The 12,654-nt window shown below is 37.0% G+C and overlaps 1 protein-coding gene across 7 annotated transcripts; it reads left to right on the forward strand.

Annotated features, from left to right (window-relative positions):
- The first annotated feature begins 1,341 nt into the window (after positions 1–1,341).
- LOC105565341 (transcription factor SPT20 homolog) lies at positions 1,342–12,052 on the forward strand. Of its 7 annotated transcripts, none has more exons than XM_012018448.1 (21): positions 1,342–2,088; positions 3,847–4,003; positions 4,144–4,338; positions 4,478–4,596; positions 4,991–5,237; positions 5,874–6,086; positions 6,470–6,648; positions 6,768–6,968; positions 7,071–7,227; positions 7,332–7,406; positions 7,567–7,917; positions 8,056–8,212; positions 8,442–8,647; positions 8,880–9,030; positions 9,543–9,736; positions 9,814–9,954; positions 10,448–10,541; positions 10,867–10,943; positions 11,076–11,259; positions 11,372–11,538; positions 11,666–12,052. In XM_012018448.1, the coding sequence occupies exons 2-21, from the start codon at positions 3,956–3,958 to the stop codon at positions 11,792–11,794; spliced, it is 3,285 nt and encodes a 1,094-aa protein (XP_011873838.1). In that variant the 5' UTR covers positions 1,342–2,088; positions 3,847–3,955; the 3' UTR covers positions 11,795–12,052. The 7 variants fall into 7 exon arrangements, with proteins under 7 accessions (XP_011873838.1, XP_011873837.1, XP_011873839.1 ...); XM_012018447.1 differs by having other exon boundaries at positions 3,893–4,003; XM_012018449.1 differs by having other exon boundaries at positions 1,342–1,931; positions 3,893–4,003.
- Positions 12,053–12,654: the final 602 nt, after the last annotated feature.

Here is a 12,654-nt window from a genome sequence, read left to right on the forward strand (position 1 = left end):
TTTTACAACAGTTGCAAAACAGCTTTTCCTGCCGAACGCAGCCAATGAAATGTTCCATACAGCATCTTTAGGTAAATTCAAGACAGTGTTAAATACAGTGAATACTGGCCATAGTCCGTTCTTATATTTAAGAACATCTTAAATATAATCTAAGGCCGGTATTCATAGACTACATTGCCACCAAGGGTCAGAGTCGGGTCAGAATCGAGTATTTTTCTATATTTAAACATATGTAATTGCACAGTTTCTTGTTGATAATCCCCTCCTCGGGCACTACCTTGCTGTGGTGGAGGGGCTTAAGAACCCTGAAGGGTTACTCTCTAAAAATCACTCAGTTTATTACTGAAAGCAATGAATATTCACTGATTTACAGTAATAATGCACAGATTAATTTTTAGAGAGTACATACCCTAAAGACGGGACAACCAAAGGTACCCATTGCACTATTTGGGCCCGATTTTTCAGTTTCTAATAAACTGTTGACCATAGTTTAATCGATTCTCTGTCTCTTCTTAGATAATAATATAGAAAAGCATAGAGTGTCGAGTAACTTCCACATTAACAGTTAACCAAAAAATGATAAACCAGGCCTAACACTCTCTGAAAGTTACTCGGTGGATTATTACTGAAAATAACGAATCGACTCACTGTTTTCAGTGATAATCCACCGATTGACTTTTGGAGAGCACATTTATTAATTGAATGTGTTCATTTCAGCACGAACTTTCGAGGACTGACGAATAATTTCGCTATTATTTCGCCAGTTTAAACGAATCGCAACCGCGCGCGGCGATTCGTCGTGTCGCGTTCGGGAGTGCCGTTTGTGTAATTGGACTAAAGACTTTCAAAGTGTTAAAATCGCGCGAACGATCTTTGTGTTTTCGCGAGTGTGCAAGAAGACAACCTGAGTGGAGGAGGAGGCCTGGGGAAGGCATCAGGCACCGGCGGAGCAACTTAAGGGTAAATATTTTTTCTTTTGTATAAAATTAATCTTTCTCTTGTTTATTTTCAATAATTTAAAAATTGTTTTCTTTAATATCCATTTTCTTGAATACTCTGTTTTAATATGAACTTTATAATTGTATGTTACAGGATCACCGTGGCGGTCGGTGAGTCAGAAACTTTTTTATTACTTTCGTTGTTAATACTTTTTATTTGCAATATTTTTAAGTATTCTTTGAATAAATTCGACACTCACACGAATAAATGTTTCGAAGTTTCGAAGTTCGAATGTCGAAACCTTTGAAGGAAATTACCAGTCCTACTAAATAACACAATTAATCGAAAATAAGTTTCATAAATTATATAATTGGTTTTAATACAATTGCTGCTGATATATTTGATGTATATTAAAAATATTAAACGTGACAATTTGATAGCTAATCTTCTAAGCACGTTGGTATATCTTAACCAAAATCTGACCAAAACAATGGCGGAGAACCATACGAGACCGGGGCCGTAAAGATCAACGGGCCGAGAAAAACTGGACCTACTAGTTATACTATGCTCCTACCGATGTAGTAATCTTTAATCTCGCTATTTAATTCATTATCTTTTCCCAGTTCTTAAAAATTTAATTATGGCGCTTCGACGCGCGGGGGCGGCTCGCGGACGAATGGACGAATGACGAATCGGCTGGCGGCGCGGGCGGGCAGCGCGGCGAAGTAGATCTGGGAGGCTCTCGCACAATCCGTGGTTGTGCATGCGGTGTTTGTGTAGCAGGTTACACTACGCTCTCCGCGAAATGACGTTTGTTGCAAAATATCGGGCACGCCGGAGCGAGCAGTGAGCCACCGAGGTATCCGCCTCCGAGGCATCTCCCCGCGTCGAAGACCAGACACGAGGCGCACAGAGGCACCCGCGACCGACGGTCAAGTCGGTCGGTCCGTCCGTCCGTACTCACGCACGCACGCACGCACGCACGCACGCAGGTACGCACGCACGCACGCACGCACGCCGAGGGCACCGTACCCCACGAGCGACGAGAACGTGATCGTGCACGGCGGTGAGGTTAGGATCGCACCAAGTCGGCCAGCCGCCAGGAGTCAACGTGCGCGCAGCCGATGCTCTCTCCCCGACTCAACGAAGGTAATTCGCGGGCGGGCGACCGCCGCCGCCGCCGCCGTTCGGCGCGGAGCGTCGCGACGCCGCGCCGCGCGGCGCCGCGTCGCGACACCGTCGCCGCCACCGCACGCTACCGCGAGCCTGCCCGACCTAACCTCTCCTTCGTGCTCCGTTCTCGCTCGTCCGCTCGCCCGTCGCGCACGTTTTCCCCGCACGCGCCAGTCCACCCTGGCGCTCTCTCGTTCCCCCGTGCACCCTCGCGGACCGGTCGCGACGATCTCGGTCTCGGGCTTGTTTACCGTCCCCCCTTTCCTTCCCCGACGACGGATCGTCCCTCGTTAGTCGTGGATGAGATATAGGCGTCAGTTGGCCTCATCGAGCACGCACACGAGCACGAGACGGGATCCCGCGGGTTTTTTTCGCGAGAAGCGCGCACCAGTTGCGGATCCCGCGGCGACCGCGACGGCGTCTCGATTCGATTCGCGCGTCCGATAGCAGGTGAATCTCGGCGACGATTGTGTCGAATCGGTTATCGGTGGTTTGTGTCAGCCGTTCATCACTGGAGGTAAACTAGTCTCTCTCTCTTTCTCTCGTGATCGCGACACTTTTACGGTAGCTGCGGGCAGATTCGCGGATGTAGCCTCCGGTAAATACTTTACGAGGGTTATTAGGTAAAATGCACAGAGACTGCGAGTTCTCGTCAACACGCGCGTCTGTTCTGTGATTTTCCGACCAACGTTTCATTCTATCTCGTTTCTCGCTGTTATTTTTGACGTTTGTGCCTTAATCTACAATGTGGACAGTTTGTTGATTTAAATCAGCTTGACGGTATAGAGAATGATGCAATAATACCAGGTGTAACATTCCCGTGGATGCCGCACCAGTCAGAAATTTGTCACCAACCTTCAAACTGCAAATCATCGCGGTTGAATGTAGCAAGAGCTAGTGAACAATTTGCCCCCAAAAATTGGTTACATGCGTTTCACCTTGTATTTTTACATCATGGTGTAGAGTAGAAATTTGTACGACACACATTCGTGCACGAGAGACGTGATGAACTAAGTAATAAAGACATATGTTTAGGCATTGCGTCGCCGAGACGTCAGATGTTGTTCGCGTAAATATTCGCAAATTTGTAGCTGTCGCAAATATCAAGTAGAAAATGCACAGTATGTGTGAGAAACGGGATATCAGTTTCAATTAAAGAAACGTGACATTTGTTTAACGTATGTAAAAACGAAGATACATATGAATGTGCTGTTTGAAGATACACTCTTTAGTCTATCCATTGCAATTAATGTTTGTCGCACTTAATTTCTTCGCTCTTTCTTTTATCAAATGTCTCTGTACCTCTTTGAAGTCTAAAGAGATTCGGAAAGATGGCAAAACAGACTGATTAATACTTTTGAGATTTTTACTAACTAGTGACAATTATATTCGTAATTAATTTAGAGGTTATATCTTTGATGGAAGAAATTTATCTCAAGCCTTGATTATTTGTCAAGAACTGATTATTTTTGTACTAAAAATTGATAGTAACATCATGAACTAATTTGATTATAGAGATGAGATATTAAAAATAAGTGATAAAGAGATATTCAATTTAAAGATACTGTTTGATATTAAGATTATTTTATTACCAATCAAATTTGTATTCTCGTATAAAGAAAAAGATGTTAAAGCATTAAACTTCCCTATTAATTAATATGTTTAATTGTAGCACACTTAAATTATTTGTGGCACAAGACTCAATAATCGTTTCTCATATTTCTATAATTACAGTTGCAGTTTATGCAAAAGAATAATACGTCTGATGGATATCTTTCAGAATATGAACGATTATTACCGCATCAGATATGACATTAAGTGGCATCAGTAATCAGAAGTTACAATGATCAGTACAGCCTGTACTTTGGAAGATGCGTGTCGGCAGGCTCAGGTGCGTGGCAACATTTTCAAACTGTAATTCTTTAACGCCTGAAAACTTTTAATCAGCCATCAAAAGAACGGCGCCTTGCGTGGAGATGAAATTGTCACTAAATAATTATTTATTAGTCGCTCATTGCGTTGCTTATGCAGGGTATGATTAGTAAAGTATCCAGATCTTGGAAGAATGCCCAGGGTCAAAATTCATTGGCCTTAACATCGGATAAATCATTATCCTCTCAGAGAAAAGAGCAGAGTCACTCCAGGCATAGTATCCAATCCAAACTCACCAGACTCTATTTTGAAGACCTTTCCAAGGTTCCCCATGCAACCCCAGATTCAGTTTTGGTACGTTTGCTCCTCGAGCATTACTATATTTTTACAAGTAGAAACTAAGGCTTTTTTTTTCATATTGCAATACGATACTGTAATCCATGTGTTTTTATATGTGCGAGCACAATGTGATACTTTATTTTACATGTTACAGAAACATCTTGAGAATGAGTGTGATCTTTTGGGGCGGTTAGTTCAAAGGGAAGGTTTAGATACATTAATCGTTAATCTATATGCTGGTAATAAAGGATACTCATTAGCTGTAAGAAATAGGTAAGAGTCTGTTTTTGACGCCAGGGCTGACTATCTTTCTGAAACGTTGATTAGGCAGTGATAGTATCTAACTTTTTAACCTCAATGATAATTGACAATGATAATGCTATTACAAGATTTAGATTATAAAGAAAAATCTTGCAGCGTTTTTTTTGTGAATGAATGCATTATTTATTTAAATTTTTTATTTCTTTGGTTTCTCGCTTCCAATGTCACAAAATTATTATGATGTACTGTTAGTGTTAGATTTAAAAATATTAAACTTTAATTCTATTGAGTTTAAAGCATTTGAGGTACCAGGGGAGAAAGATGCGTTTCATATGCGATTTAGTTGTTAAAATAAACGTCAGGCCCTTAATTTTAATATTAACACAAAGATCTTATTTCTCAATAGCGATAAGGGGAATCAGTACGATAAAAATTCATTAGCTGAGACGCAACTCATGGGTTACGAACAGGGTGAACTACTTTCGTGCATAGATAATGGCCAATTGCCAGCTATGCTAGCCGAACAACTAGAATCCACTCATTCACATTTATTTTATGACGGTTGTGTGATCGCCGAAGTTCGAGATTATCGAAGATCATTTCTTCACAACAAAGCTGAAGTTCACCATGTACTTCTTAAACCTACTACGCAGGTAAAATCGCGTCTTTAAAGATTAAAGATTAATCCGATAACAGTCACCTGGAATGATTTTTTTCCAGCGTCGAAAAAATAACATCATAAATTCTTTGTTGAGCAAGAATCCATATCTATCTTTTATTTGAAGATTCTGAAACTCAATCTGCATTAGTGGAAAGAATTACTTTTATACTAATCTGTTGAAACTTGTTGAGGTGTAGAAATCCAGGTGATCGTTTATGCAAAAAAGTCAGGTGACTGTTCCCAGACTTAAGACGATAAATAATAATATAGATAACTCTTAAGTGCATAACTTTACATTTATGCAAAATGAGTTTGATATTCCGTGTACTCTCCCTTATAACATTTAACTTAAAAATGTATAACTTTGTAAAAAGCCAAAGAGTCTAATTTTATAGGACTTAAGGCCTGTTTCAGGTTCTTGAACTTGAAATTGATTGATTAAAACTTTGATTTTTAAACTTGAAATATTTTTTAAGAATACTACGAAAAATTGCGTACTTAAGGGATAAAAGTAAAATATATGATTTATAATCTGCAATTATGCTTCAGACTAATATATTGATTGAGATCGATTTGTTTTATTAAATATGATTTAAATTAAATCTTGAAAATTATTGTTTATGCTTAGAGTGTACTTTCGGATGTATCGACACTTACGAGTGACGGAGATTGGAGTCATGAGGAGCGATTAATATTGGAATCACATTTGGTGGCAGCTACTCAAGGTCCTTTATGCTTGGATCCAAATCCTATTCCCACCTTAGCTAGTACAAGAATTAAGCAATCTAAATCATTACTTACCGATCATCAGCTCATACGACAAGCTAAAAAATTCTCTCAGGTACTTTAGTTTCAAATTTATTTACAATCTATTATTTAAATGTAATGAAATTGAATTCTGAAGATCTAGTTGTAAAAGCTATTTAATAGATGCTGAATATCAAAGGATAGTATTTAAATGCTGAACATGAAAAAAATCATATTTTATAGAAAATTAATTAATGTTTAGAAAGTTATTATGTATATAATATACTACAAATTGTATATAATATACAAAAGGTTGAATTCTATAGTATATAACAAAATTAAATTCCACAAAAAATATTTTTACTGTAAATTGCAACATTTTAAGAAATGTTATTTAGAAAAATTTTGTCAATATATATGCATTACACTGCTTGAAGATTTGAAACATTATGGAAACCTTGTATTGCTTAACATCAGGTCACAGTAAATCGAAAAAGAAAATTGGAACAGTTGGCCCAGCCGGAAGGACAAACAATACATGATTTAATGCAGAAATTCCGTACGAAAAGAAGAGGATTAGCGACCAATACTGCCTGTCCACCGCCTTCTCTTAAAATTCCTGAGCTGCCTGCACCTAGCGAGACCGACGTTTTGAAGTACTTAGCATGTCTTTTCTCCACATTTTTATTCGTATTATTTGTAATCTACATTTAATCCTTTTATAACTTCGACTGTGAGATATCCGCGAAATTAATTAGCAATTAAATTTGATTAGATTCGCGAAAATTTACAAGCCGCCACAAGAGTCAAGAGACTGTTCGCCACAAGTTATAGAAGAATATATATTAGAACCTGCAGAAAGTCAGGATTATATAAAACTCTCGATCCTGCAGAGGCCCGCTACTTCCGAGTACCTGGGAGAACTTTATATGGACAAGAATCATCGGGATGGAGAGAGGAATGGTTCTTCTTGCCGGTGCGTTTACATTGCCTATATACAAACATCTATGTATTTTTTTTCTTTTTGCGCAAAACAATTATTTACTATACTGGATAAATAATGAATTAATTTTTCTAGGTTTACATTGGGTACCCGAGCTGTGGCCAATCATTATTATCAGCAATTTAAAGAAATATTTACAGAAGAGGGTAGGAAAAATGTGAGAATAAAACATATTGTACCAGGACAGGCTCCTCGTATTGCGTGTACATCTAGCATGCAACGTGCACAACAGGTACATGTCATCTTTTTTCTATTTAATGTCTGTTCAACTGTTTTATTTGTTATTTTTCTTCTATTTTTATATTTTACTAAATAATTTTTTTATAATTTTATCAGGCGCAACAAGCAAAAGTGGCGCAATTAGCAGCTCAACAGTTGCAGCAGGTTCAGCCTCAACACGTAGCACAACAGGTTTGTAAACTTAGTTTACTCTTCTTCTTTTGCACATGAACAGGGGAGTTCACCAGAAACAGAATACTTAAATACCTCTCTCCTGGTGCATAAAAATACGAAAGATATACAAGTGTGTGTACACGTTACAATCTTATAACAGCCATGCAAACATTTTCAGCAAATCCGCACGTCCTTTCAGATTCTATCACGGGCTCAAGGGCAACTAACTAATTTGGCTAGTCAAGTAGCCTCGATGAAGGCTATGACAGAGGCCACTACCTCTGCGCAGAATAATCTCACGTGCGTAGACTCGGCGAATATACCGCAAGTTATCCCGCAGAATGATATTACCTCATTGAGCTCACGGCAATCTTTGGCCAATGGTGGCCTTAACACATCGACCCCCGTGCAAATTGAGAACTCCACGATGGCAGTGGCGGACAACACTTGTAACGGTTCTGGTATTCTGGTCTTTCAGAAGTCTGCTGGTACCATTAATAACACAGCGTCCACCAATGTTCCAGTCCTGGTGAGCCTACACATTCATTTTTCTATATTTTATAATAAAGTTTGAATTTGTAGTACACGTTTTCTCGACAGTATGCAGAATTATAATTGCATTAAATTGACGATTTAATTAAATAAATTTTTTATTAAAAATTCGCAGCAAGCGCAATTGCAAGCGGGAACACAGAACTGCATAAGTGAGGCCAATCAGAGCCAAAGTGAGCCACCGTTCAAGAAACATTCGACTAATCCAGCAATAAGCGCTCTGGTTACTTCCCTCATGAATTCAGCGCAGCAATTCCAGCAACAAGCAGCAGGTTCGTTATCGCTTCACATTATGAAAATTGTGCAATTTTTTTATATATATAAACTTAAACATTATATCTATATTTGTTTGCAACCGTGGAAAGTATTTTTTATTTCGATAAATTGGACGAGTGTCGCACTATGCATTTCATGAAATAGACAAATATATATTTTTGCGTCCTTTGAGCATACCATTCTTTTATATACGCTTGTAGATTCACACTCGATATTATATTTTAGCCAATGCCGCGGCTGCAGCTATGAATAACAATGCACAAGCCACAAACAAGTCCAACAATGCCGCGATCCTTAGTCTGTTAAATAGCACACCTGCAAATATAGCTCAGCGAAAAGTCCAACCTCAAAGGATCTCTCTTAATGCTTCCATCCCACCTGGAGTTATCAGTCATGGCAATGTGATCAACGTACCCAACACCAGTGGTCAAGTATGTTTAACAAATCATTCAATTAATAATTTACTTTGTGTTTTATTTATATGTTGTATTATATTTAGCATATTTTAGTTTATATATATATGTTTTAATAAAATTAAATATAATTTTAATAATTTCTTTAATTGGCACATTTAGTTCTTTTAATTTAATTGAAAGTTAATTATTTTATATAAAGCTATTGTGATATAAAATATATAATTAAATGTTACTTGTCTGATTTCAGGTACGCGTGAGCTTAAGCTCTTCCGCTTTAACAGGACAGTTAAGTTGCAAACAGCAACCAGTGAAGGCGACCGCTGTGAGACTCGCGCGAGTCCAAGACCCTACGTCTACTCTTGGCTTATCAATGCCAGGGCTTTCGGCTTTGCTTGCTGGTACAATAAATTATATCTATAAATTAATGCTACTTAACATTAAAAAATAGAAAATATAGTCTTTTATACATAAATTTATTATAGATTAAGAAGCTGTTGATTATACATCGTACTAAAATTTAAAGATTAAATCTATAACTTTGGCATCACTTGACATCAGCAACTTTACAAGGTGTTATGTAATACCCGCCTTACCTCTTATTTACAGATAGAGCGGATTAAACTGAGTCAAAATGTCTTTTACCATTTTGTAATTTTCGCAATAGTTAACGAGTTTTTAATTATTAAAAATCGCTGCCTTAGCCCAGCCTACCGCCCAAGCGTGCGACAAGATGTGGCAAAATGGTAGAGAACATTTCGACTCGTTATTACATAACACCCTGTATGTGGCAAATGGTAGAGAACATTTCGGTCTCGTTATTACATAACACCCTGTATAATTTAAATGATCTTTCTTTCAAATATTCATTCTTTCTATTGTTATTAGTAATATAATCTTTACGTATAAACAGGCACGCCATCGGCTGACAACCCGATACCTGGAATGAATTCGACTTCATCGCTGCTCGAACGGCTCACCGCTTCTTCCAGTCAGAGCAGTCAACCAGCGAGTCCGATGACCAGCCCATCGCCAACCAATGTGAATCTACAGGGTGTAAACCTCACTAGTCTGCCGAACTCCATCAACGGTCTACAAAATGTCCAGGTTGTTTAAAATAGCAGTTAATTTTCCTCATACAAGCCGATACGGATCAAAATTAATTAACACATTGTCCATTTTAGGTATCGTTTCCAGGCTTGTCGCAACCTATCACGATGTCATTAAATGTGTCTCCGACCACTGGCGGCACCGTCACACCTACTGGTGTCATTGTTTCCCTCCCAATATCGTCTGCCACAAATACCTGCACAACAGTGTCGAGTGTTAGTATCAACTCATTACAAGTGCCTCTTCTGGTAGCTTAAAATAAAACACTCTTCGTGAATTTATAATAAAGAACAAAATATTTTTTTTATGTACAGTGATGGACAGAATAGTTGTGGCACTTTTTTTAAATGAGTTTAGGAACTTGCATTTAGAGTCAGAGTTACGTTTCAAAATCTTCTTTTCCGAGGAATATTTTACTCGGCCATTCCAAAACCATTTTGAGCGTTTTCGTTCGATTTCTCGAGTAAAATTTTCCTCAGAGAAAAAGTTTTGGAACGTAAAGTTGAATCTAAATGTGCGTTCTTAAAATCTTTTAAAAAAGTGTCGCAACCATTCTGTCCATCACTGTATGTACATATGTAGGACTTCTCATATATGAAGGTGTTCATTGATAGAGTTAGTATCATATGTAAAACATACACATGACGAATAAATAAGTCTGTAAGTAAGTTATTGATCGAATATTATCCGAATATTATGTTATTTCAGATGGTAGCTGCAACAGTCGTTACAACAGCTATTGCCGGAACTACGCCGACGGTAGTGATCGCCAATCCTGCCAATCATTTGTCTTTACCAATCGGTAATATATAATTATATCCTATAGAACGGGTACTACTGATTAAGCTTATTTTATATCTACATCCAATCTTTCTCTAGTTTTCTCATGTTAATTACTTATATTTAAAAAAAGAGAAATTATGTTTTATAAAGCTTTTTAGTTTCTGTAATCTTATCGTAGTTTTCCATAGACTACGATATAAAGGAGTTTGATGTAAAAAGTTTTAGAAACTTATCGCTTATAATACAATCACTTATATGTAAGATATACACTCATTCTTGAGATTTAGATGATATTTATTGTATTATTATATTTCTAAGTATTTAATGAGCTATATGTATTTCAGCCCAAATAATACCATCTGGAGTAAAAGGATTGTCGCAGCAAAATATTAGGAGTAATAATGCAGTGACTCTTGCACAGGTATCAATTAATAGATAACAAATTCTTTATATTAATTCTTAAAATGTGCACTATACCAGAAATTTCATTTTAATTATAAGAAACGCATTCGTGAGTACTTTATACCATTCGTATAACATTATATAATCTTAGGGAGGACAAGCAATCCAACTTATTGGATCTCAAAGACCGCGGTTTAATCATATGACTCGTCAAGTACAATCGAATCAAGTCAAATCGGCTGTCTTATCGAATCAACTGGTGACAGTTGCCAAAACAGTAACGGCAAATCAATTGATATTGTCTGGTAACAAACAAGTATTAACTCCTATAGTAGGTAAGTCAATAATGTATCGATATTCACGAACAAAAAAATGATCAAATTTTTTTCTGCATAGTGTTTTGCGCTTATCATTCAGCGATATCTATATAAATCTTCTACTTCGCAGCTGCGACGAAACCTGTGCTTATGGCGTCACAAACGACGCCTTCTTCCCAAGTAGTACCTGTTAATAAGCAAACTCTATTGACAAAATCCTTGCACGCCAGGGCTTCTACCGGCCAGTGCAGTCAGCAAACGCAAAGTCTCGGGGTGGCTACTTTGTCCCGACAACAAGTATGTTTTAATTAAGGGAAATTAACCACTTTTAAAGTGTATCATTTTTTTAAGTGTAACATTTTTATACAATTGAACGAATTAGCTATATTGTTAGGAACGAAGAAATAGTATTTTCATTTTACAGCTTCAGCAGTTACAACAATGTCTAGCTGCGCAGCATAAAGTTGCCGTCGCGGCGGGAAGTTCTCAAAGTAGGACGCAAATAGAAGCTCAGAGAAATTCTACGTCTGCCCCGGGGGAAGATCCCGCCTGAATATGTTCAAATAAATGATCACGTTATGTCGAAATAATTGAAGCCCGCCTGGAAGAAATGTAATGAGGCATTTGTGTATTACATTATAATTATGATTATGAGATTTTAATTTTTTCCATATGGAAATTGTATGATAAATGGTTTTTCTTTTGAGCTGTTTACTTAATTATGACAAAGTTTTATTTTAGCAAATAATTCATATCTGCCGACTGAAAATACACAAGGTATACAAGAAAATATACAAGATATTTTACCAGATCAGTATTACGTAATATTTATGACCACGTGCAATAAATGCATTTTTCCCAAATAACTGTCCGCCTTAAAATGTTACTTTAGGGGAGGTTTCAATTATTGTAAATATAACTTATATATATATAAATATATATATATACGATACGATTTGTTTTATATTAAAAACATAATAAATATTCCAGTTTTTATTGATGTTTATCCCTTTTTATAGCACCAGCAGAATCTCACAATCAATCCTCGTATTAATCTATTTTACGAATACTGACGAAAGCAATATTGACATTCATCAATGAATATCAGACATTTTATTTAATATATTAAAATTTATATTATACCATTGCTCTCGCATTTTTCCAAAAGATTGTCGTATGTAATCTAGTTGTGGTTAACATTTATCTGTACATTTCGATATGCATTGCATTTTATTTGTAATCGTAAAAAAGTACATATTTTACACATGTAATATCACAAAATATTTTCTTGGTATTTTTGTACAAATTACAAACATAAAAATTATCAAGAAATATCCATGCGCAAAACTAGAAGAAGCTAACGAAACATAAATGCATTAATTTTCTTTTAATATAATGCCATCGTACAATGTT

This window comes from Vollenhovia emeryi, unplaced genomic scaffold (assembly GCF_000949405.1).
Source record: "Vollenhovia emeryi isolate VEMERY1.0 unplaced genomic scaffold, V.emery_V1.0 DF939153.1, whole genome shotgun sequence".
Lineage (NCBI taxonomy): Eukaryota > Metazoa > Arthropoda > Insecta > Hymenoptera > Formicidae > Vollenhovia > Vollenhovia emeryi.